The 27,719-nt window shown below is 30.4% G+C and overlaps 2 protein-coding genes across 2 annotated transcripts; one reads left to right on the top strand and one right to left on the bottom strand.

The window, feature by feature from the left end:
- Nucleotides 1-1,535: 1,535 nt before the first annotated feature.
- On the top strand, nt 1,536-6,082 carry LOC107617320 (GDSL esterase/lipase At1g28570). The gene is made up of 5 exons (XM_021119299.2): nt 1,536-1,865; nt 3,771-4,004; nt 4,588-4,736; nt 4,872-5,145; nt 5,725-6,082. Exons 1-5 carry the CDS (start codon nt 1,583-1,585, stop codon nt 5,898-5,900), a joined length of 1,116 nt encoding a protein of 371 aa, XP_020974958.2. The 5' UTR covers nt 1,536-1,582; the 3' UTR covers nt 5,901-6,082.
- Nucleotides 6,083-16,566: 10,484 nt separating this feature from the next.
- On the bottom strand, nt 16,567-23,480 carry LOC107627605 (uncharacterized). Its single transcript, XM_016330436.3, has 7 exons — nt 23,172-23,480; nt 21,596-21,833; nt 19,450-19,640; nt 19,133-19,368; nt 18,732-18,975; nt 17,062-17,169; nt 16,567-16,817 (listed from the first exon to the last, which is right to left on the bottom strand). The coding sequence occupies exons 1-7, from the start codon at nt 23,388-23,390 to the stop codon at nt 16,683-16,685; spliced, it is 1,371 nt and encodes a 456-aa protein (XP_016185922.1). The 5' UTR covers nt 23,391-23,480; the 3' UTR covers nt 16,567-16,682.
- Between the last annotated feature and the right edge of the window lie 4,239 nt (nt 23,481-27,719).

Raw genomic sequence — 27,719 nt, 5'->3', positions numbered from 1 at the left:
AATCAAATTAAATAAATAATAAAATACACAAAATATTTACTTAATAAAATAATTTACCTAATAAGTTAAACTAAATCCTATCAATTAACAGTTACTAATAATACATTCTACCAGCTAACGTATACTATATATACAAAAGTACCCTAACTATGACTCTAAATATATACTTATTTAACTTAAACATAAAAATAACAATACTAACTTAGAAGTCGATTGTCCCAGCGATATGTCATGTCGCATTTAGATAGTTGATGTCTTCATCACGTACATCTGCGTGTGCCATAATCTTCGAATATCTCGATAATATGATTAGAAAAAGGTTAAAAGTGGGAAAAAAGTAGAAGAAATGGAGGAAACTTTACTTCAAAAGGCACTATAAACGAGTTTAATATATATGCACACTTCTAGCTTATCTCATTTACAGTGTAAATAAAATAATATTGTGATATATATATCTCGTTTACACTGTAAATATAATAAACACGTTACACAACACATGTGCAAATATCATACGACTGTGTCATTTCATGTCTTATCTTATTTATAGTATAAGTAAAATAATACTTTATTTATACTATAAATGAGATAAGTAATAAAATACAAATTGATAAAAATACTATAAATTACTTGTAAATAAAAGATTTTTTATTTATTAAAAAAAAAACCAGTGTAGCATGGCATGTGAGGCTAAGTGTGTGTATATATGTATGTATGTAATATGGCACGAGTTGCTGCTTACAATAATACATTTTACGACAGATATTAAGTATTTGTTATGGTACTTTTCTTATAGAGATATTAGTATTTTTTTATCTAATCAATATTTTAAAATTTTTATAAATATACATAAAGAAAAAGATGATAAAAATAATAGATTCTCATTTTGAGTATATTTATATATAAAAAAAAATTATACATAAAAAATAATAGTTAAAATAGTAAAAATAATAAAAATGATAATTTTTGTAATTTTATTTGTCTATTTATATATAAAAAAAATCAAGAGATCATGAATTTATGATTATCTAATAAAATTAATTTATATTTATTGTATTTAATTTGAATAAATAAAAAAGCTATTTTATTTTAGTTTATTCTTTAATTTATATGATTTAAATTTATCTCAATATATATAATTTAAATTTATTTAATTATTAGTTAAAAATATTTTAATTATTTATTTTATTCATAAATTTATTATTTTAATAACTAATAAATTAATCAAATAAATTAATTAATATATATAATTTAGCTTAATAAATTAAAAAAAATAAATTATAAATACTACTAAAATAAATTGATATAAATTATAATAAATTGTGTGATATTAAAATATTTAATTAAATTAATTAGTGGTGATAAAGTATATTTAACGAATTAAAAAAAATAAATCAAAAAATACTATCCCTGTCTCGGTTCTCGTTAAGTGCAAATTCAATTTTTATACAATAAAATAGATAAAATAGATAAATTTTTTATTTTTTATTTCAATTTATTATTTATTATTCCAAACACATCCTTTAAAACGTGGAGAGTAAAGTTGAGAGTTGACAACGCTTCACTCCACTACATTACAATATTCATGGCTGCTTATTCTTCTTCTTTAACAGTTCTTCTTCTTCTTCTTCATGTGACTGCTATGTCCATGATTTCAATGGGTGTAGCAGGATCCTATGGTCAAAGCCACCGCTACAAAGCAATATACAGCTTCGGAGATTCCCTGGCCGACACGGGAAACTTGTATTATGACACTGAAAAGCTTTCGGCATCACATGCTTCATGCTTACACCTTCCTTATGGAGAAACTTATTTTCATCGCCCAACTGGAAGGTGCTCCGATGGCCGTCTTATCGTTGATTTTCTTGGTAAGAACTAACAACTATATCTATATGTCCCCTTCCCATTATTCTTTCTCTCTTTTTAATTGTTTCGTTGTTACTTTGAAAAAAGAAGATAGTAATGTGATGGTGTTGGTAGTGATGGTGGAGAACATAGTGATAGTAATAATGATGTTTTTTTTTTTTTTTTTGGTGACTAGTAATAATGATGTATGATAGTATAAAAGAAATAGTGGATGTAGAAGCTAATAAGTTATGATGAAGATGATAATGAAAAAGTTAGTGGTATTGAATTTTTTTATGCATATAACTTTGTGGTTTAGAAGTTATAATGACGAGGATAAGAGCAGTGATAATATTGGTAGTGGCAGTTGGTCTTGTTACTGCATATATTTTTGTGGGAATTAAAAATTTTCATAAGTTATTAATAAAATTGTCACTAAATTAATTTTTATTAATATTTAATAGATTTTTAAATTTAAATTTAAAATTTTAAATCTCAAACCTTAGATTTTAGTGAGTTATAAATTTAACGTTTAAAATTTATAGTTTAAATTTTTATAATAAACTCCTCACTGTTATTTTATATTTTAACCGTATGTCTCTAATTTTTTGGGAGGAAAAAAATGTAAATATTAAAACTTATATATTTAGGTGATAATAATTTAATTATTGAGCATCTGGTAAATACTTAAACTAGCATTTAGCGGTTATTGGCGACTTATCGTAACACCCGCTAATATATTTGCTGTCTCTATTGTGTTGTGATATAATCATATAATTTATTGTAACTTTTTTTTTTTGGACAGAGTTTGGGTCGAAACAACCGACCCGAATATAATTTATTGTAAGTTAGGTTAGATCAATTTATTTAATTTTTATTGGATTATTATATGTATAACGCGATATTTAAACCTCCAACATTTATTTAAGCGGACGAGTGAGCTGACGATTACTCGACCAACTCAAATTGGTTATAAAATTTTACCTTTTAAGTTTTACAAAAATAACAGTAACGGTTTAAGTTGATAAAATAAATAAATAAATAAATAACATATTTCAAATTCATAATATTTTGTTATTTAGGTAAAAACAATATACAAATAAAATAAATTAGATAATAAATGAATATATTATAAGTAAAGTTTTAAATTTAATAATAAAATTAATAATAATATCATATTATATATGTTATGTGGTTTAATTTGAAATACAATCATTATATAGGAATGTAGAATGATTATATAATTATATTTATAATTAAATTTTATAAATAATATATTCAAATTTAGAAATAATATAATTACATTTGATTTATATTTGTAATAAAATTTCACAAATAATATCATGAGATTCTCGTTTATAAAGGCCGATAGGTGACACTTTTTTAGCCAACATACATGTAGTCAAATATAAGGAGTAAAACTGACCCTATAACCCAACTAAAAAATTCTCATTAGGAATAGAATAATTTATTATAAATAGAGTAATAGTGAGAGAATTAAAAAACTATAAAATTAGTAATTTGTATTTATTCTCTTTAAAATTTCATCAATAAAATTATCTTCTCCATATCTCTCTTTTTTTATTCTTTCCTAATTCTCTTTTGTTCTTCTTTATTTCTCTCTCGTACTATTAATTCCTTGCTATTTTAAATTCTTTCCTCCTTACAAGTTACACCAACAAACTTATTTTAGCTGACATATATACTCTACTTTCCTTCTTCAAATTAAATATACGAGTATTGGTTATATGTTGACAAACAAATTTTTTGTAGTAGAATCATTAAATTTTTTATAAATGTAATAAATTTGTCACAGCTGTATTATGTACTTTTAATTATATTTTTATTATATTATTTATAAAATTTGATTATAAAAGACATTATAAAGACCCTTTTCTATTTTTATTAATTTTGTTTGTGTTTGGCAGCTCAGAAGATGGGGCTACCACTGCTGAAACCGTATCTAGGAATCAAGAATGGGAAGATAAAAAAAGATTGGAAGGCAAGAGAGGGAGTGAACTTTGCGGTTGCAGGTGCCACTGCCTTGAATTCAAGCTTCTTCATAGAGAGGGGTATCCTTAATATTGCCACCAACTATTCCCTTGCCGTCCAGTTAGATTGGTTCAAACACTTCCTCCCTTCAATTTGTAATTCTTCTTCAGGTAACTCTTACTTTTATTTTATTTGCTAAATATTAATTCTTTAGGTAGCTTTCTAAGATAGTTTGATATGCTTTTTAAATACATAAAAATTATGCACTATATATGGTTCAAAAGCAAATAATATAAGAGCTATAAATTTATTATTGTATTACGTACATTCTTATTAATTAGTTCAAATTTTATAAATTTGTGACAATTTATCTCCATAATATATTTCACAATGTTGATTATATATTTGTCAAGACTAAACTTAAAATTAAAACAAGACAGATGAATAATTAAAGAATAAAAGTTTCTAAAGAAAAAATTGATTTAATGAAGAAAATTTCCTTTATAATTATTAGTGTATTATTAATAATTGATGTATACTAATAAATGCGAAATTAGTAAATATAGTAATTACTTTATTTTATATTCTAACTAAGAGGCTATGTCGAGTTCAAGTTAGCAAAATTTATTTTTATAAAATAAGTTATTTATTACACGTTTTTCATATTTCTATTATATATTATATCTATATAGTATATTATATACATGAGAAATATAAATGAAACACATGGTCTATTATATTCTATTTTTGCAGACTGTAAAAAAGTTCTTGGGAGCTCTTTGTTTCTTGTGGGGGAGATTGGTGGCAATGATTTCAATCACCCACTTTTTTTGAGGAAGAGTGTTGAAGAAATCAAGGCATACATACCTTTTGTGATTAATGAAATCTCTTCAGCTATCAATGTAAGTTTGATTAATTAAATAATTATAGTTCATATATTTTAATAGTTGTGTTTCACAATGAAAGATTCGTTTTTTCCTCTCACCATATTAATATGCATAATGTATTACTTTTTTTTTTTTTATGGTTATTGTCAGAAATTGATTCATCTAGGGGCTCGAACTATGATTGTTCCTGGAAATTTCCCAATTGGATGCAATGTCATCTATTTAAGAATATTCAATACTACGAATATGAAGGAATATGATGAAGCTGGTTGTCTCAAAAGGTTAAATGAGCTTGCTCAAGATTATAACAAGAAACTTCGCGTAGAAATAAATCGACTTCAAAGGCTTTATCCCAATACAAATATCATCTATGCAGATTATTACCGTGCTGCGTTGCCATTATATCATTCTCCAAAACGATATGGTAAGTATATACATATATATATATATCCATGTCTTCTTTAGTTGGACATGTTTAAAATATTCTTTTTTATATTAGTTAAACTATTCTTGTAATTTTATTAAATTTATAATTAAATTTTTATAATTTAAAATTTTTTTATTTGTGTCTTTATACTATTTTAAATTTTATAATTAAGTATTTTTTTAAAAATATTAAAATTAATAAAATATTCTAAAAATAAAAAGAGGTTCAAATTTAATGATTTATTTCTTAAGTATAGATATTTTTTATTTTAAAAAATGTTATATTAACTCTAAATAAAATTTTTGATACAGTAAAAATCTAATTATTACAAAATTTAAAACAATATAAAAATTTAATTAAAAATAATTATAAAATTTAATTATAAATTTAATAAAATTATAGAAACTTATAAAACAATTTAATTTTTTATATTCAACCACAATAATGATAGAGAATATATTCATTCATTATTACAAATAATTTGCAGATTACGTTTTAAGGAAGGATTTTTTTATTTTTAACGATGATTATCAGTAATAATATAATTGTGGATTATTCATCATCATGCCATTGCAGGATTCAAAACAATTCAAAATTCATGCTGTGCTGCTGGAGTTAACAATGGATCACGTTGTCCAAGTGCGTGTCATGATCCATCCCATTATATTTCTTGGGATGGTATACACTTGACAGAGGCAGCATATAACTTGATTGCTAAAAGGATTATCAAATGGACCTTCCGTTTATTTTAAACTAATTGGTATTTTATGTGCTTTAATGATGAGTTAGTATCGAATAATAACAGTGTCGCTTGTTGAACAATATTTTTCTTTTTTCGCAATAACTACTATGGTTGAAATATTTATGTCAATTCTTCATTATGAATTATTGTAATTCAACCGTTATATTAATAAAACATTACATTGCCGGCAAATATTATTGCCAATAATTGATCAGTAATATTTTATATCTATATTTATAAAAAATTTATATATATAAATTAATATAATTTATTTGTTAAAAATAAGTTAATATTTATACTAATTAAATACTAACTAAAATTGTTAAAAACTACTAAATTCAAATTTTTTGTTAATAAAATACATATTTTATTTAGTAAATTAGAAGCAATGTACTAGTGCCCTTTTTTTCCGATAATTATTAAGGACCTTCGACCCAAATAGAGGAGAACAAGTCAACAAGTTCCAGCATTCTATGCTTACAAAAAATCATTTCGTGCTTTAGTTATAAGAATATATACAACTTGAAAATTGTAGCCATATTTAGACTCCCCTCCACACCTTTTGTATAATGATTAGCATGTATGCACGTTGACACGGATATAAAGAATACGATACCACACAAAATACATAAATATATAAATTTTAATTTTTTATAAGATATAGGAATATTAAAATAATATTTTAATTATTTTTAATATTTTTTAATTATATAAAATATTTAAAATATTTTTCTGCATTAATAAATGATAATACATTATTTTTAAAATTAATTTTAAAAATATAAGTTAAGAATAAAGTTAGATACGACTGATATGTGATGATATTTAGGTATGTCCCAAGATGTCTAGAGAAGCATTTTGTATTTTTTATTCACTACAAGAAATTACCGGAATAGCGACCGATTGATTTGGTGGTCGTTAAAACCTTGGTCGCTAACTTAAAAATAGCAACCAACTTCGGTCGCTAAATAACGACCACTTTTTTTGTCACTGAGAAAATCAATCGCTGATGTCTTATCTAAAAATCTAAAATCAGTAGCTAAATCAGCCACTGTTACTGATTTCTTAATTATAGATTTTTATTAATTTTACATATACCACTATTAAAACTTATTTTTATGAATAATTATATTTTAACAAAATATAAAAAAATCAGACATAGATCAATTTTTAAATAAATATAAAAAATATTCACAATATCTATATCGAAATATAAAAATTAAAAGAGACAAAATTCACAAATACATCAAATTTATGATCAACAATTCAAATGTACATTGATAGCTTTATAACTATCGGCCCTAAATATATACAAAAAACAAGCAAAGAAAAAAAAATTCATTTACATAGATTGAAAAAAACCCTTAAAAAAATCCAAACATTGAAGGATGTTGATAATGTGGAGAAGCCAATGGTTTAGCCTAGTGATGATTTTTCTGACTTGGATATTACTCCCTCTATGCCTATGGTAGAAGATGGTAGAGTTGAAGCTCAAAATAATTAGCATGATACTAGTGCAGGTGAAGATGGAACAGTTGATTCGATACTTGATGAAGTTGGTGATGATGATCAAGATGAAGAACCAGCTTTAGAAATTCCTGCAAATGCACTTAGAAGGTCTACAAGAGAGAGAAAGCATTCGTCAAGGTATTCTCCACATGAGTTTGTTTTGTTGACTGATGGGAGAGAACCTGAATGCTTTGGAGAGGCTGTTGAAGATGAAAGCAAAACTCAATGGCTTGAAGCTATGCAAGAAGAAATGAAGTCCTTGCTTGAGAATGATACCTATGAGTTGGTGAAGCTACCGAAGGGTATTCAAGTTTTGAAGAACAAATGGGTATTCAGAATCAAGAATGAAGAGCACAATTCTAAGCCTCGGTATAAGGCTAGATTTGTTGTTAGAGGTTTTAGCCAGAGAAAAGGTGTTGATTAGAGGAGATCTTTTCTCCTGTTGTGAGGATGTCATCCATTCGTGCTGCAGCGTCTCTTGATCTGGAGATTGAGAAAATGGATGTGAAGACAGCTTTTTTTCATGGTAATTTAGACAAGGAGATCTACATGGAGCAACCGGAGGGCTTTGTTGTTAAAGGAAAGGAAGATTTTGTGTGCAAGTTTAAGAAGAGTCTTTATGGGTTGAAGCAAGCTCCAAGACCGTGGTACAAGAAGTTTGAATCTGTTATGGGGAAGCATGGTTATCGTAAGACAACTTCAGATCATTGTGTATTTGTGCAAAATTTTTCTGATGATGATTTTATCATTCTTTTGTTTTATGTGGATGATATTTTGATTGTGGGTAAGAATGCTTTGAGGATTAATGAGTTGAAGAAACAGTTGAGCAAGTTCTTTACTATGAAGGACTTGGGTCCTGCCAAATAATTTTGGGCATGACTATTACTCGTTATAGAGATTTCAAGAAGCTTTATTTGTCATAGGAGAAATACATAAAGAAGGTGCTTCAAAGATTTGGCATGAATGATGCCAAATGTGTTGCTAGTTCTTTTGCTCCTCATTTTAAGTTGAGCACCAAGCAGTGTCCAACCACTGATGAGGAGTAACAAGCAATGGATGAAATTCCTTATGCCTCAGCTGTTGGAAGCTTGATGTATGCTATGGTATGTACTAGCACTACAAAAAAATCTGTTTAAAATGGCATTTATATTATGGCGGTTCTAAAAAACTGCCATAATATTTGGATATTATGGCATTGGATCTTAGTGCCATAATTAATTTGTATAAAATGGCAGTTTTAAGAGATTTTGGCGGTTCTAAACCGCCATTATCAGTGCCCATTATTTAAAATAGTCTCAAACTCTGATTCAACCCTAGAATTACATACCAAAACAAAAATGACGCTGCCACTGTGTTAGAAGAAGGACGAAAACGACGTGGTCACTGTGATCTGCTCCGGCGACGATCTACTTCAGCGCCGACGGCGTTCTCCTCTGACCAGAATCTCCTCTCCATCGAGATTCTGTGTTGTGAACCAAAACTCTCTCCTTATCTCCTTTAGTGACGATCTCTCCAGCGATAATCTCCTATGGCGATGTTCTCCTCCGGTGGCGCGTTCTCCTCCTCCATCAAGATTTTCTCCAGATCTGTGAGTTTCTCCTCCTTTTTCGAGCTTCTGCTCTGCTAGCTTCTCCTCATGCATTGACGTGCCTTCTCCTCCTCGATCTATTTCTCAGTTTGCGTTCTAACTTCTCACTTCTAGATCTGTAACTAAATTCACATCCTCTTTTTCTAATTACTTCAATGATTACAGGAATGATGCATAGGACAGATCAATGGCGGCGTGAATTTGATTCACAAACATTTAGTAATAATGCATTGATTGCACTCTATGTGTTTGTTATTTTGCTTCTTAGAAATTACTTCTGTTAGTTTTGTATTTGGCTGTATCTCCCGGTTTAAGACCTGGAGTTTGTTCTTCGTTGCAATTGAGTTTCAAGGATTTCGGGATTTAACTTGAATTCTACTTGTTTAAAACTGGATATGTTATTGGTTGCTTGAATTCTTTCTATGTTTCGATTATTGATAGCAGTTGGTCCTTCTTGGAAGAAGGATCAAACATTGTTAACCCTGTTGGTAGCCAAGGTTGTCCGGATAAATACTTAACTTTCTATTTGTTAGAATATGTCTAGTTAAGTTTTCATTCTCATGCTAAACAAGTATTCATTGATACTTATATTTCATATGATGAGGAACACATAGATTCTTTGTACTACTCAGAACAACATTATTTTGATGATGAGGAACATGATCATGTGTTTCTAGAACAAGGAATAGATTCTGAGAGTGAATGCATATTTCTCATTCTCTGTTCTCACAGCTTCTTGCTATTAACTACCTTCACAGATTCTTCTTCACCTTCACCATGAAGAAGAAGCAGCCGCTTGCATCTCTCTTGCTGCTAAAATAGAAGAAACACAAGTTCCACTTCCTCTTGATTTACAAGTATAATTAATTCTATTAGAAGAGACATCATTTGGGTTAGTTGATGTATTTCCAGTTGAAGACCGCAAACATACTTTGCATGAGGTTATTTTTTTATTATATTTTTAATGATAATATATATGTATATATTTACTTATTTGAACCTGTTCCATCATTGGCTTTTGACACCTATTTGTTGCTGTTTCTGTGTTTTAACTTTTAAGTCTCTAGCAGAGATCAATTTACATTTGATAGAGGCACAAAATACTGGAGGTACTTCTTAACTGTGAATGATATGATGTTAATATTGTTCTTTGATGCTGAAAGGATTTACTATTTGTTATGTGTTTCGTCTGAACAGAATCAGATGGCATTTTATTCCCAAAATCTAGTCTGAGAAATTCTCCTTGTGGCAATGGCACCAATTTCCATACTTCTTTAGTTGCCTTGCTTTGAATGTTTAGAAACTTCCATTCTGATGTTTATTGGGGGCCATTTTTTTAGTGGTACTGTTAATCAACTTTTCATTTGTGCACTCAAGGAATTGTTGGCTGTTGTTAGTTCTTTGCTTTTAAACTCACATTTTTGGTGTGTAATTTGTGTGTATGCATTCTTTTATTTATGGGTTCACTTGGTTCTTATTATCTATGAATCTTGCTTTCCTTATTCCTAGGAGTTTGTTTTCCTTTGGGAAAGGGCATGTAACGTGTGCTTTATATTCCTGAAAATGAAGCTGTTCTCTTGAATTCTAGGGAGAAGGCGCCTTACATGATCTGTGTTGAAGTATTGAGATGTGACATGATAAGGTATTACTTCAATAGTAATCCCCATGAGTTTTAAAGAATATAGCAGTTCATAAAATGAGAAACATATTTCTGATATATTCCCTTCACTACAAAACATTTATCATAGCAATTCCAAGGATACATCCAGTCCTCATAAACTTTCCAAAGGTGGAATTCCCTTAGCAAATGGAGATGCTCTCTTGCCAAAACCACCACCATGGGCTTATCCATTGTGGACAACACAAGAGGTTTATCGTAATAGCAATGATAGGATGTCATTAAATTTTTAATTTGAGAAGACTGGCCAAGTTATCTTATTACAATAATATAATGAGTAACTCGAATCATTAAGTTACTCATGCATGCAGTAGGTAGATTGTTGATATTAATCTGTAATGCGGATCCATGACTTCACTTAGTTAAAGATTATGCGTTGATTATGCATTTCACACTGGTTAGTTCCACTTTGCTTGGGGATATTGCCATTATCGGTTTATTAAGTCTTTGGACATCCCTCTTCCCTTCTGCTAGCTTTTGGTATTAATTTAGACCTACTCAGTTTTGAGATGTATTAGACCCTAATCTATTGTTGTTATTGGGCCACTGTAGATGCCAGCCCTAAGTTTAGAGTTTGTGTGTTGTGTCCATTGCTTGGAGATATGGGCATGATAGCCTTTATAATTGCTTGGGCTTCTCACCCCCCACCAGCTAGCTTCTGGGGTTGTTAGATCTACACAACTCTAAAACAGACCATGACATATAGATGATTTATTTCTTTGTATGATTCCTCCCAATTAAACTAACTTTTAAGCTTAAACTAGAAAGTATCTACAAAAGTTACCACTTAAATGCTATGCAGTCATCAGTTACAGGGTTCGGGCAAAGAATCAAGCAAAATTTATGCCGCAAGAAGTGCCCAAAAATAATTGGCAACGAGTTATTACTTATTAGTAAAGCACTTTTTAATTCTAAAATTTTTGCATGCTTATTTGCAATATTTGGAAAACCAATTCCTAGTTTCCTAATTCCTACAGATTCGGTACAGAACAAATTTGATATATATTAGCCAATTTTTTCTTTAGTAATAGAAAAATGATATGACCTTATTAGATAATAATTTAAAAATAATAATAATAATGAGCAGCAATTTTTTTCAAAAGAAAGCTAGCAGCATTAACAATGAATAAAGGCAATTTTTTTGTCTCTCTTTCAATTAGAAGTACTTTAGAGCAATAGCAATAGCAATCTTTATCTTTTTGGCGTTGAGTGATTATCTTGATCATAAATGTAAGATTTTTTTGCTGCATCTGAGAAAGAAGTGTGAGATAAGGGGATGAAAATTGGTACATAAAGCAGTTTCTGATATTGAATGTCTCGTGTTCTTTCTAACTAAGCCATTAACCCTAAACCTCATTTCTAGACACATACATTAGATTTGCATTTGAAATTTGAAGTCTAGATTTCTTTTTGAGGAATCTTCTATTGACATATTTCATTCACTGACTTCTTCGATTTTTTTCTCTATTATAGGAGTCTGAAAGGGCTGTGAGCAGAAAAGAGGGTTTAGCTCTCGCCAAAGAGTTGGGGTGTTTGCTTCTCAAAATTAGTGCTAAAACTCGAGAAAATGTGGAGCAGTGCTTTGAGGAACTTGCTCTAAAGGTACAATTTTAGATATCTGGTTCAGTGCTGGTTTTCTTTAGGGAACACATAGTTTAAAGCATAAAAAACAAAAAGTTAAGATTGTCCTATTAAGTGGGAGCGGCTATATCATAGGCATTTGTTCTAAATAATTCAATGAACTTATTTGGGTACATAGCATTTACAGCTGTTAATGCAGAAGTACCAAAAAAAGGATTGCTACATAAAAGTGACTTAAAAAAAAATGCTAAGAAACGAATGAAAATTGAAATTGCATGCGTAAGTGGAAGGGAAAGATCAACTGCTATGTAATGCTTTTTTACTGCACAATCCTGACAAATAATAATATTATTATCTTGGTTTATGTTCTTTCTTTTTTCATTGGCTTTACTATTTCTCTTTTATAATTATTTATACTTTCCTCTATTGTAGCATACTTACAGGCTTCCTTTAATTCATGGTAAGTGTGTTTTATACTTTCCATATCGTAATAAAATTATAGTTTCCTCTTCATACCTTTTATCACAGTATTTATTCTGTCTTGCTTAATGCTCCTTTTCAACATTCTTGTTTGTTGACACTCCTTTTCTGCACAACGTAATTTACTAATCAATTCATTGTATTTGATAGTCTACCATGATGTGGTGTTTTACTTTTTTGCTTTTGGCAATTGGCGGATTTCTTTTTTGTAGATGGACGACAGTCCAACCACCGGAAGTGTGAACACCATGACTGCCGAGAAGCAGCATCTAGCAAAATTACTTGTATGGAAAAAAATCACTTGTATGGATCAAATTAGTCATGTTAGTTGTATGGTAAATTATGTCTATAATCCTAATTATTAAACTACCCTTTAGCTTTTCTAATCTGTTCTCATTATGTTCTTCCTATAATATGTCTTAAATCATGTAGCCAAAACAAGAAATTAACGGGGATCTTGATCATGGTAAGAGGATATTGCAGTGCTCTTAACAAAATCCAACCTGATGCCATATCCAAGATATGTTTATTCTATTCTGTTTTTCATGGAATCAGTCATATTCTATGCTCATCTGGTTTCACATTGTTCTTATTGATTATCACGACTAATTGTTGGACTTGAATTGGTTTATTAGGTGGTTGAAGTCCCCAGTGATGTTGATGTTCTTCCTGATGGGAAAGCACTATCTGTGTATCAATACTTTGAAAATATGAGGAACTTTCTTGTTGCTCTTGAGAGATTGGGGCTTCCCACTTTTGAAACTTCTGATTTGGAACAGGTGATTATTATTTTTTTTATTATTATAAAAGAAATGATAAATGAAAGTATTATAAAAGAGATTGGGGCTTCCCATTTTTTTTTATTATTATTACTTAGCTGGTGGAAGAGGCATGAATTCAATTAGCAGCTTGCTAAGTGGTATTTACTAGTTTTCTCACTCTCTGATACTCTAATAACAATTAATATATTCTATACTCCCCGCATCATGCAAATTTTCTCATTGGGTAAGTTTGTGCGTTGCCTCACTTCAATGCCGTGTGTGAGTTATCTTTAAGTAGTTCTTTTGCTTAATGCTTCATTATTTACAGGAAGGAGGCATAGATGTTTGGGAGCATACATATTACTTACAGGTAAAATTTTGGGCTTGGTAGGTAACTAGTGATGGCATGATTGTTGTAATGACATTATTGAAGGCCTGTTTTTCTTTTCAGTGTGATGGTTATGATTTATGAAATGTTGTGTTAGCAGAATATTGTGTGAGAAAATCTGCTTCCTTTCTTAATATATTCTTGATGATTTCATTGATTGAGATGTCTCTTCATTATAAGATGAAACTAAATGAGTAAATGACTCTTTTCTCATAGGAAGCTAGAGTTTTACTAGGAAGCCTTGAATATCAGAAGGATAATTTTGTTTATGTTTTCAAATCATATTTTTGTTGTAGGAATTGAATCAAGAGAGTGAGATTTCATCGCCAAAAGAGTTAGGAAGTAGGTCTTCTGGAGCAAGCAATAGAGCAGCATGAAATATGATGGAGATTTTATGTATTAAGAGTTACATGTTATGACATTTATAGTTGAAAAATTATGTTATGTTTGATACTTTGTATAAGAGTTATTACTTTTGTTTTCTAATACTAAAAAATCATATATTATGTTTAATACTTTGTTTCTGAGTTATATAATATTTTGTTTATAGATTATGATTTCTAATAATAAATATTATTTGTTTAACACGATAAAAATGAGGGTAAAAATTGCATTTTTAAACGATAAAAAAGTGTCACTATTAGGGTTAAAACGGCAGTTCAAAAATGACATTTTAACCAATCAAAAGCCACTTAGTAAGGGTAAAAATGGCAGTTCAAAAATGCCATTTTAACCGGCTAAAATGCCATTCTGAGGGTAATAATGGCGGTTTAAACTGCCATTTTAACCAACCCTTAAACCGCCGTTTGAACCGCCATTTTAACCCAGTAAAAAATCGCCGTTTTAACCTGGAAATAATGGCGATTTGAACCGCCGTTTTAACCCAGCAAAAAATCGTCGTTTTAACCTCAGGAAATTGTGGCGGTTTTTAGAAAACCGCCATAATAACCAAAATGGCGCTCTGAATTATGGCGATTTTCAAAACCGCCGTACTTGGTAATAATGGCGGTTCAAACCGCCGTAATTACCCAAAAAAACTGCTGTTTTTACCCAAATTTTTTGTAGTGTAGACCAGACATTGCTCATACGGTTGGTACTGTGAGTCGTTTTCTCTTTAATCCAGGTAAAGAACATTGGAATTCTGTTAAATGGATTATGAGATATCTCAAACGTACAACTAACTTGAGTTTGAGTTTTGGTGGTGAGAAACCTTTGCTAGTTGACTTTACGGATGCAGACATGGCAGGAGATATTGATTCTCGAAAGTCTACTTTAGATTATTTGGTCAAGTTTGCAGGGGGAGCTATTTCATGGCAGTCAAGGCTACAAAAGTGTGTTGCACTTTCTACCACAGAGACAGAGTTTATTGCAGCAACTGAAGCATGGAAAGAGTTGTTGTGGATGAAGAAGTTTCTTGCAGCATTTGGTTTTAAGCAAGACCGTTATGTGTTGTTGTGTGATAGCCAAAGTGCTATTCATCTTGCCAAGAATTCTACTTTTCATGCAAGATCTAAACATATTGATGTTAGGTATCACTGGATACGGGATATGTTAGATTCCAAGTTGTTGAAACTTGAGAAAGTTCACACTGATGACAATGGTGCTGATACGATGACAAAAGTATTGTCAAGAGAGAAGTTTGAAACATGTTGTTTGATCGCCGGAATGGCGAGAGCCTCTACCTAGTCGAGAAGGGGGAGATTTGTTGGGTTTTTTTTCTCTCATTTGTAAGGTCCAAGCCCAACATTTTGAGGGTGTTTCTTTGCACCCATTATGCCACAACCCTAATCAGATTTTTGGGGTCAATTTGAGAGAAAAGAGAGTAGCCACCAAGTGAGAGAGAAGAGGGAAAAACAGAATTTCTATTTTTATCCAAAGCAGTAAATTTTAAATATCAGTTTCTCATTCGTTCACCGTTGGATCGGCTTAAAATTTGAACTGCATATTTCTTTCATCTTGTTATTCATTCTGGTCGGTGAAGATGTTGATTGAAGGTCTGCAGTGGGAGAAATTGGCTTCAAAAGAGAGAAATTAGGTTTTCCGTTTTTACACAGAGCAGCAATCTTTGAACAGCGATTTCTCATTCTTTCACCATTGGATCAATGTGAAATTTGGACTGTAAATTCTTCACATCTTGTTCTTCATTTTGAATGGTGAAGATTTTAATTGGAGGTCTGCAGAGGAAGAAATTGGCTTCGACAGCAGCTCTATTTTTTTTGGGTATATTTCATCTTCTTACTTCTCATTTGAAAGCTTTGGTGCTTTGATGTTTTGGCTGGTTATATACACATTTTTGTGCTTTGTTTGAGACTCTTTTGTACCTCATTTGATTATAGTGGAGCTATTTCATTGGTCTGGATGACCCGTGGTTTTTACCTCTCATATTGAGAGGGTTTTCCACGTTAAAATCTCTGTATGTTATTGTTATTGCTTTACTTGCTATATTTGCTTGTTATAGTTGCTGCCATATTGTGTTGTGAGTACTTCTATATTGTTCTTGTGTTGGATATTTGTGTTATTTCCGTTGCTAGGCTTAGATTGCTTATTACCACTCTTATTATTTTAAGTCTTCCCGCATGAGATAGTAAGCCTGCTTTCCGTTTACAGTTTCTTTTAGATTTTCTCCACCACCGGTCTCTGAGTTTAGGACCATGATTCCAAATATATTTTCGTTTTTCTCTAAATTAAAGCTCGTATCCTTAGATAAATACCATTAATGTATTCGATCAACCCTATACGAGCTTATTCTAGTTTACATAATTTATTAGAATCCATAAAGTTTTAACATCATTCCAACAATTGTCTAACTAATTTGAATCATGAAATGCGGCACTAAGGTTCACTGTAGTTGGTAAGTTTCCATCATAAGTGCATTTGAAGACATCTGGTGTCTTTACAAGACGAGGTCCAAGTTGCACCTTGCTACTTTTAGGACGAATATCCTGCACACATACACAAACATGAATTCATATTAACATTTTTCTTGTGCTAACAATTAGCTTAATAATTATTTTCTCTTGTTAATGCATTTTTGGACCAAGATGATATAATTAATCCATACAATAATATGGTTTGATACTATACTACTACTGAAAACTTATATTATTTAGGACATCATCAATACTTAATTAAGGCCATAGATGATGTTTTGCAACAGTGAGAGAAAATAAGTGAAGATTAATTTACCTGGTCAAATATAGCTGTTGGAATGGCCAATGTCGCACAAGCATTAGGGGAATCAACAATTCCAGATATTCTTCCTTCACATGGGCAACAAGACAAAAGAATATATGCCTATTGTTCAACACATAGCAAATTAGCAATTCAATTAGCCTGGTTTCCATTTTTTTTTTTTTTTGGGTTAGCTTTCAGTGAAATATAAAAATAAGATTTTCCTAATAACTAGGTTAGTTTTTAATGTTTCCAATACAATAAACTTTGTTACATACACACAAGAAATTAAACATTAAATCAGTCACACAAAATATATATTTAAAATAATTTAATAAATATATGTATCTATCTATATATAAATATATAATAACTAATTTGATAACTAATTTTTGTATATATATAATACGGTTAAATATAAAATATATATTAAAAATAAATTTAAATAATATATATTTATACATAAATATATAATAATTTATTTGATAACTGATTTTTTATATTCACATTAATAAACTTCAACTTATATTAATAAATTAAATTTTTCAATATGCTCATTGTATTTAAATTAGATACAGACTTTAACTCTTTTTTCTTGTGGGAAAAAGAAAAATACAGCCACCTATTATATATAGAAAAAACACCATGATGATCCCATCTGTTGTAAAATATCTAATAACCACTTCATTCGACACCCACCCACCGCCCACCCCCTAACTCAAAAATCTGAACTCAGTCCTAATAATCAAACATTTTAATATTAATGTCAATAATCAAACTTTCCACCAGAAATAGTCAAATTTAATTACCATACTTAACCAAAATGTTTTGTGAAGAAAACAATTAAGAGTAAATGACCAAAATTATCTATGAAAGATGATTCATTTTTTAAAATTATTTTTCGAAAATATTTTTTAATTAAATTTATCTTTTAAAAATTTTAAATTAGTCACATAGTTCTTCCATCACTTTTTTTATTGATGTGACATGTTAAGTGATATCACACTTATCACAATACATACTTAGTAATCTTTATTAAGTTTATATAATTAGATAAAATCAACTCCAAATTAAAATGAACCTTTAAAGATTGAAATATCTCAATTTGAGATTGATTTTATCTAATTTAATATATAAATTTATCATGTTAATAACCAATTAGGATTATTTGGTGCATGTTGCGATGTCACTTAATATGTCATATTCGCAAATGCTAATGCCATAAACAATAAAAATGATAGAAGGACTAATATAACCAATTTAAAACTTTTGAAGGACGAATTTAATTAAAAAAAAATTTATTTAAATATCAATTTAGATAACAGATAATTTTTTAAAAACGAATTTCACTATTTACTCAAACAATTAATATTCAAAATGTTCTAATGAAGGTAAACAAGTCATTAATAATCAAGCATTTTAATATATACAATCATACTTTGCAATTAATGTAACAAAACCTTACAATAATTAATCCAAAATATTTGAATAACTAAATAAAACTTGTCAAGTCAAATAATACTTACTGCCTTATACTGGTAATATGTATGTGACTGGTTTCTGGCTCAATTTTAGGGTTCAAATGGTATTTTTGCTCTTTCTAATGTATTTGGATAAAAGGGAACTGAAAATTTATTAGTAATTCCCAGTTTGTATATGCGAATATATTATCGTTAAGGTCAAACCTGTTCCTTGGAGTATCCAAACTTGGATAGGTAGTCAATAGCATTGAGTGTTGCTCGCTTGTAAGCAACACTTGCATCTAGAAAGTGTTGCCTCCCACTTTCATCCACACTAATCCCTTCAAAAACCAACCACTCTGAGAATCTTGGCTCAACAGGGCCTATCTCAAATATTGGATTCACATGAAGTGGAGTGGGCCCCATTGGTGTAAGGTACTCTCTCATTCCACCCCTTATAATTTCGCACCTAACACATAAAAATGCTTGATCATTAATATCAATCATATATATTTTATGATTGAGATTAAAACTACTAAAATACTTGATCCTTTAGTACACTTAAATATTTCCAAATATATATAGAATAAGAAAGACACAAATTAATGATTTCTACATATACTAACTTAAGTTCTAGGAAGCCACTCATCTCTATGGCACCGCAAAATGAGATCTCTCCATCACCCTGTGAGAAATGCATGTCACCGGTGCTGAGATTTGCTCCTTCCACAAAAACTGGAAGGTATATCTTTGAACCTCTACTAAGATTTTTTATGTCACAATTTCCTCCATTTTCTCTTCCCGGTATTGTTCTTGCAGCCTCTTTCGCAATCTTCTCCCATTCAACGGTGCCTTTTGGAATCTACAACAATGACACTTAAACTAAGAAAAATAAAAGCCTTAAAATGACGTAGAATTTGGATTTCATCATCATAGTGCATACCTTCCCAAGGTGACAACCTTTTGTTGATGGTAAGTTTGCCAAGGGTCGTGAGTGTAAAACCTCACATAGTTTAAGAGACTTGACCCCATTTTCTTCAACAAGCCTCTCTCTTTCGTTCCATATATTTAGCAGTTCCATTGATGGTGCAGTTCCAATTATTCCAGGATGTGTTAACCCTGGAAATCGTACTCCTGCTCATTTGTAATATGCAAGTACCAAACCATTTATAAAACACTTATTATTTCCAATTTAAGATTGTATCGTAATGAACATTATGATTTTAATTTTAAAGTACTCTTGGTGTAGTATGGGTTTTAAGAAAAACAACCAATTTAGGTGCCACTGTTTGTGAATGGATTGTTTTATTTCACTTATTTGCTTAAAATATCAGGTACGTACTGAATAATCTATTGACTCATATCACATTTACTATCAGACATGTAGTGTCAATTTAAGTAGGATTGATTCGTCGTTTAATGATGAATAAAATATGAATTAGCAGAGCAGTCTAAATGGGCGGGCAGATTCAAGCCAACTTGTCACGAGGAACGAGTAAAATTGAAATTTTGATTTGTCCTTTTTTTTTTTGGATGAACCAAGAAAACATTTTGATTTGACTCGACTCATCTAAAATGACAAGTTAAATGAGTAGACTTGTTTTTTTTTTATTAAAAAAAGCAATTAAAAAAATACCAAATAATTCTAGCATTTTTTTATTTTAAGCAAATATATAGAAATAAGGAAAGTTTGTCATACTTTTATATATTTTGGGACTAAACAACGAAAAGTCTAAAAATCTAGTTACGAAGTTAGCATTACAATAAGAAGACGGTTTAAATTTTTTAAAGAATAAAATCGGGTAAAACAATTCGACACATATTCTCTTGACTCAAACCTGCTTAACTCACAGGTTATTCGAATAGAGCTAAAATCAATAAATCATCACACTTATAAATGAGTCATGGAGACCAATAAATAAATGAGTCATGAATCGACTCACTCCTTTTACGAGCAAATCAAGTTAATTCGTGAGTCGTGACTCATTTTGACGGCACTATCATTTAATATGATATTACACAATTTTTAAATTAATTTTACAGAATTTTATATCAGATAAATTAGACATAAAAAACATAGAATTATTAAGTTAGTTCCTCAATCTGTAAAATATTAGGTGATTCAATCTTAAAAAATAAATTAATAAATTATTTTCCAATTATATTTTAAAAATGACAAATTGATCTTTAAAATTTTTTAAAATTAATTCCATGAGAAATTACATTGTCGAGAATTTTAAAAGATAGGAAACCAATTTATTTTTACTCTATTACAAACTAATTATCAACATTTTGAAACATTAAATACATATTTTTCATTTTAGATTTTATTAGTGATTACTAAGAGTTTGATTGGTTTTTGTTTTTATTTTAAATATTTTTTATTTTTAGTATTTTTTATTTGTTATTATTTTCATTGATTTCACTTTTTTCTGCAAAATATTTACAAAAAGAGTAAATGATCAAAATAGTACTCGAAAGTTCATGTTATTGACAAAAATAACTCTAAAAGAAGATAAAAAAAGATGATAATGACAAATAAATTTTTGAAATATTTAAAAAAACGACAAAAAGAACTAGATATTAAATATATATTTTAAAAAAGACTTTAAAGGTAAGATTTTGATATAATTTGTTGCAAGCATTATTAGAAAAATAAGATCTTTACCTCTTTAAAATTTAGTGATTTTATGTCAAATAAGTATTTTAAAAAAAATTTTATTGTGAAAGACAAATTTGTTTTGAAAAATAAAAATAAAATTTTAGAGATCAAATTTTGTCTCAAATTTTTTTGATACACATTCTAAATATTTGCTCAAATATTGTCACAAAAATTCGTATAAAATATTAGTCGTTTGCTAAATATAAAAATTTTTTTGCCACTTATAAAAATATAATATTTACTGGTTTTTTGTTGTCATATTTTTAAATTATTTAATGATTGTGTTATCCGTAACATTTTTTAGAGATCTTTTTTATCAGTATCTAAATCTTTTAAATTGGTAGTTAACTTTTAAAAATATAAATGAATCAGATCAGTAATTTATGGAATGATATAGATAATTTTAAAATGGCCAATAGTAAATCACCTGGTATCTGAGGTGAATGAGCATAAATACCCTCAAAGTACCAAATAGCTTTAGCAGCACTAGGAAAATGGTCTGTCAAGAAACCACCTCCATTTTCTCTGTCAAATATTCCTGTATACCCCCATTCATCTCCGGCCAGAGGACCCAAGTTGCATATCTCAACGGCAAGAAGATCTCCAGGCTTTGCTGCTATACCATCACTGTCAACAATTCTAATTGGCCCACTAAGATAGTGGGTCTGAATCATTTAACTACCCCGGTTAGACTCCAACTCCATAGTTGATTAACCATAAATAATCATTCAGTTGAATAAAAGGACTAGCTAGTTATAAACTATCTAAAAAAAATCAACCAAGCTAGGTATATGTTAAATAGTCACTACTAATAAAAAATATATGTTAAAAGAAAAAGTCTAAGGCCAACAACTTTTGTGTTTTGTGGTCAGCACTTAACTATAAAAAAAAGTGAGTGATCTCTCACCATTTGATGTAATCTCATACTATTAAAAAGACTATTGATGGCCAATTGATGGTTATAAAACACAAAAGTTGCTGTCCCCTAACACTCCTCTTAATACATATTAAAAATAAATTAAATTATATATATGTATATAAAAATATATATTGATTAATTTGATGAATGTTTTTTATGCACATAATATTTTTTAAATATATATATATATATATATATATATATATATATATATATATATATATATATATATATCATGTAAAATTTTCCAAGAATCACGCAACATTTGGAATTTTAATTAAAGGAAACAGACAAAGGGAAATTTTTTGGTATCCTCAACTTTTTCATGGGATACCAGTGTTGTATGTATATCTTATAAGAATCAAGGGTTAGACTTACTCCATGTTTTTTTCTTCACCAAAATGTACTTTAAATAAGTAAATAAATAAAAATATCCAAGTATCGAACTCTTAAGCTAAATAATAGCCACTTATTAGGAACATATTCTTATTACGCAAACCTCATTCTCACCGAAATCAATTCTAATGGCTTCTTTTAAAACCATTATAATATAGTTATGCTGCAATAATATTAAGAAAAACATTACAAAAATATTTAATCTCATATTTTCGTAGCAATAAAATTGATCGATCTAAAATTTAGTACACTTAAAAATTTACAAATAGAAGCATTCTATTAGATGATAGTATAATACTGAACAATACTACATGAATTTTAAATCTTAAATTCTAATAATATAAAAGTAAAATATTAATCTAGCTAATATCGATAAAAGTATTTGCTCCCTAACATTTATCAATACTTTATTCACAGCACATCAAAATTCGCATCATAAATCGTAACAGAGTCAGTTACTTTGTTTGTACAGTGCGTAAATTGTGTGGCCTAAAGAATCACGTTTCTTAGTTATATCCAAAATAATAATTAAAAATAATCTTAGTTTTATTTATACCATATATTTTTACCTTTTAAGATTTTATAAGCAAAAAGTACTACAAATAATGATTTAAAAAAAAAAAAAAAACAAACATATCCTAAATTTCTAACGTAGAGAGAGAATGGATTGTGTTTGTTTCATACTTACAATAGAAAGGTCTACAAGTTTTATGTCCATTGCTGAATTATCATCTTTAATAGCTCCACCTGTCCAATCCACCATCTCTATTCTAAACACTTCACCAGTGTTAACTTCAGCAACGTATGGTATGTGAGGGTGCCATCGGTTATGGAGGGGAAGCTTTTGCTCCCATGGCTTCTTCTTCAGCTCTATTGGCACAACTAGTCTTGGAGTTGGTGGAGCCATGGATCAACTATAGTATATGCCTCTCGAAACAAAGGACTAATAATTGAGGTAGATAAATGTGTTCTATAAAGTTAAAGTTTGGCTTTTTTTTGTTGGTATTTAAAGTTTGGCTTTATGCTTTCTACAAAGACAACTGTGTAATAGGACCACAAAAGGGGACTAAAATTGTCTTAGTGTAGGCCACGTCTTAGTCCCCATTAATAGTGTGGGCCTTTGAGTGTATTCTTGACAAAAAATAAATGAATCACCCAAGAAAAAATAACTAAGAAATCAACAAGTCATCATCTTGTAGAAGAATACTAACAACTAGGAAAAAAACAAATAGCAAAGTGAAAAATGAACGAAAAGTTATTATATTTGGGCCTCTGTTGTTTTTGGGTGTTGGGCTGTTTGTGCATTACTATGCTCCAATATGTCCTTACAAGCCAGAGGATGATAGATGTTGAGAATCTCCAATTTGAACAAATTTGTATGGAACGGTTGGAGAGAAAGAGGTTTAATAAAGATATGGGCCAGTTAACCAATTTGGGTTGGTCGAGTGGTCAGCTCACTCGTCCGCTTAAGCAAGTGTCGGGGGTTCGAATTCCGTCTTGTACATGCAGGAACCCATTGGCTAGCGGCAGACCCTTAAATGGAGCTCCGATCCGCGACGGATTAGTCCTTGGCCTGTCGAACCGGGGGATACCGTGGGCAACCAAAAAAAGATATCGGTCAGTTGATTGGAGAAAGAGACAGAAAGAAGTTTCATAGAAAATAAGATTCATCGCAATGTGAAGGGCACTTTGATTGTTACAAACATACAATATAACACTGGAGGTCGACAGCATGATATATTTAGAACTTTTAGCAAATTCAATATTCATTAAGAGTTCACAAGTTGTATTGGAGAGAGCACGATATTCAGCTTCACTTGAGGAATGAGCAACTGTCATTTGTTTCTTAGTTTTTCAAAAAATTAATGAATCACCCAAGAAAAAGTAAAAACTAGTTAAATAGCATCTTATATCTGGATAGCTAGCCCAATCAGAATCATTGAAACCATACAATTGTAGTGTAGAAGTTCTGGGAAGGAAAAGGTCTCATTCCTGGCTGTTCTTTAGGTAACGAAGCATCCTGATGGTAGCACGGTAGTGGCCAGAAAGATCATGAACTGACTTAATTGTTGTGTTGCATATGTAATGTCGGACCGAATCATTATAAGATAAAAAAGACGATCAACAAGGCAGAGGTATACAGTGAGATCAAAAAGTAAAAGATCGCTATCTTAGGATAATCTGGTGGCACTGTCCATGGGTGAAGAAGTGGGTTTAACTCCCAATAAACCTGAATCATTCAATAAATTCAAGCAATATTTATGTTAGAAAAAAAATATCTCTTTAGCAGAGTATATAACTTATATTTTCAGAAAATATATCAAGATACCCAAATTTTTAATTTTGAAGTGAATATCCAAAATTTTTTTAAAAGAAGCAATCTTAGAATACATTAGTAAGGATTAAAGAATTAGAAAATTTCATAATTCCAATAAATTGAGATATGATTTAGGAACCATTTGGCATATGCACTAAGATAGGATTAATTGGAGAGTAAGAAAAAAATTGAGAAAATTAGATGTAATGTAGTCGGTTCCGGAATAAAAATTCCAAGCATTTGAAAATTTATTTTGTGAGGAAACATTATGCAAAACAAAAAAAAAAAAAGAGAGGAACAAAGAAAGTGGGTACCAAACTTAGGCCTGGAAGAAGCCCAGATTTAGTTTAGTTTTTGCATTTATGAGCTTGGGCCTCTATATTTTTCAGAAGTGCTAGGAGAGCATTGAATTGGGCTGAAGTTAAGCCCAAGGGATTGACTTGTTGTGTTGGCCCATGGTGATCAACAATGATCAGTTTTCTCGCTACTTTGAAAGTGGGAAACTTGAGAAGAAGACTTGCCGGAGAAGATGAAGAAAACCAGTCGTAGAAGCGAGGACGAGCAGGATATCTTAGGTGGCCAGGAGGGTAACTGTGCTTGTCATAGCACACCTCCATGAAGGATCAAGGAGGAGAAGCTGCGATCGGACGATGGAGAATCGTTCATCAAGTCCCTTTAGATTATATTGGTGAAATATATTTAATAAAATCCATGCATTATATGCGGTATCAATTTCATATTCATTACTTTTAACAATGATACATTTAAATAAATTTAATGATTATATATTTTAAAAAGTAATTCAATTTTGAATTTGACACATTGGATTAGACTAAACAAAATAGTTTAAACATTTGCAAAATAATGTAAAAAATAAGTAATCAAACATTGAGATTGAAAAGTTATTTTTTACATATAGAATATAGCTAGAAAGAATTAGATAAATATTTTCTATACATACTATGTATTATTTTAATTAATTAATTTATATTTTTTATTACGTGGCATTATGTTGCTTTTTCCTTAGCACCACGCAAAAAATAATTTTACTATTATTTTTGCAAAATATATACTAAATTGAACTAGTTATTTATAATTCTTATAAATAACGCCTATTAACCCAAAGGACACCAAATTTTAACTAATAAGCTTCCAAATTTTTCCTTATGCCCTATCAGATTAAATAAATCATCTGGCGTTATGTTGCTCACAACCGATGACCACGCAGAAAATAATGTAATTATTATTTATGGCAAATAAATTTTCAATCCAATTACTATTTGGCATAAAAACGCATACATTATGTCACCAAAAAAAAAAAAAACGCATACATTACATAGTTCGATAAGACAATAACATATTGTCAAAGGAGCCATTTAGATAAAAATATTTAAAATATATATATATATTTTTTTAACAAAAATAGTTTAATACAATAAAGTAGAGCAGAAGGAACTAGGACAACCAAAATAAACACAAACATAACTGAAAAGCTGGTATCTGTTGTCATCTTCGACATTGCCATTAACAACCAAACGGATCAACTCCACACCATTTCTTGTAACTCAAGAAAGACATGATCTTTACTCCTTCAACACTTGTCTCTACCCGCTGGAAAATTCTGCTATTCCGCTCCAACCAGATGTTCCAAATAACCGCACAGAATCCTATAAACCATTTCCTTTGCTCAGACTTTTCACCTGTTGCTTCGATCCAGCTCTCAAAGAACTCTTTAGTGGTTCCCGGGATGGCCCAAGCTCTATCAGAAAATGTCAGCCATACACACCATACCTGCCACATGAACTCACAGGCAAAAAATAAATGATGTACAAATTCTATGTCCTTTTTACACAATACACAAATATTGTCATGATGATTAATAATGCCAAGTCTACTCAGCCTCTCTTTCGTATTGACCCTTCCAACTAGCACAAACTAAGCAAAGAGTTCAACTCTTGGAGGAACCAAGCCTCTCCAAATGGAGCTTGTGAAGTTGTAACTCGTGATGTCGGCTGGGAGAGTCTCATTTTGTAGCACCTGCACAAAAGAATTAGTAGAAAAAACTCCATTTTTATCAAATTTTCATACCACTGAATCCTCTCTATCAACCGATAACCTCACAACTCTCAACCGGTTGTGTAATTGATTGAGCAGCTCTAGCTCCCATTGGAAGAGTTTTCTCCTCCATTGGAAGTCCCATACCCACTCTAACCCATCCCAAAAACCACAGTCCCCTATTACGGATCCTTGTTGATTTGAAACAGAGAAAAGTCTTGGAAAATATTCTTTCAAAGAGCCATCTTGTAACCACTCATCCTCCCAAAAAACGAATGTTTCTGCCATTTCCCACCTCCATTGACAGACCCTTGATCATCATATCTCTTGCCTATTGCTCCTTAATATTAAGCTGGCAAATATCTTTCCACGGCCCCCCTCTTGATGGCAAAGGTTGGTTTAATACCATTACAGTTGGGTCCAACTGATTACAAGAGTAAACAATCTTCCAAAGCGGGCAGTCCTCCTTTGAAAAGCGCTACCACCACTTGAACAGTAGCGCCGCATTCCTAATTAGAGCATCCCCCACCCCCAAACCACCTAGCTTTTTCGGAGCCTGAACTACCTCCCATTTCACTAGTGGTATCCCATTATTCCCATCTTCTTTATTCCACAAGAACCTTCTTTGAAGCCCAATGATCCTTTCTGCAACCCCCTTTGACATCTTATACAAGCTTAAGTAGTAAACCGACAGGCTATTGAGAACAGATTTTATAAGGACCAACTTACCCGCTTTGTTGAGAGACCTAGCTTTCCATAAGCTCAGCTTGTCTTCAAACTTGTCAATGATTGGTTTTCAGGTCTTCACCAATCGAGGATTAGCACCAAGAGAAATTCCTAAGTACCTGACAGGTAATACCGCTT

Source organism: Arachis ipaensis, chromosome B1, assembly GCF_059453495.1.
Source record: "Arachis ipaensis isolate K30076 ecotype BB chromosome B1, ASM5945349v1, whole genome shotgun sequence".
Lineage (NCBI taxonomy): Eukaryota > Viridiplantae > Streptophyta > Magnoliopsida > Fabales > Fabaceae > Arachis > Arachis ipaensis.
Note: the sequence above shows the minus strand (reverse complement) of the source record. Positions and strands in the feature narration are given on the sequence as shown.

Excerpts from the sequence above, each read along its gene's own strand:
- LOC107617320 (XM_021119299.2), top strand. The coding sequence starts at position 1,583 with ATGGCTGCTTATTCTTCTTCTTTAACAGTTCTTCTTCTTCTTCTTCAT. Across the intron at positions 4,005-4,587 it reads AATTTGTAATTCTTCTTCAG|ACTGTAAAAAAGTTCTTGGG; the intron begins GTAACTCTTACT and ends CTATTTTTGCAG. Across the intron at positions 4,737-4,871 it reads AAATCTCTTCAGCTATCAAT|AAATTGATTCATCTAGGGGC; the intron begins GTAAGTTTGATT and ends GGTTATTGTCAG.
- LOC107627605 (XM_016330436.3), bottom strand. The coding sequence starts at position 23,390 with ATGGCTCCACCAACTCCAAGACTAGTTGTGCCAATAGAGCTGAAGAAG. Across the intron at positions 21,834-23,171 it reads AACTTGTAGACCTTTCTATT|ACCCACTATCTTAGTGGGCC; the intron begins GTAAGTATGAAA and ends TAAATGATTCAG. Across the intron at positions 19,641-21,595 it reads TCATTCACCTCAGATACCAG|GAGTACGATTTCCAGGGTTA; the intron begins GTGATTTACTAT and ends ACAAATGAGCAG.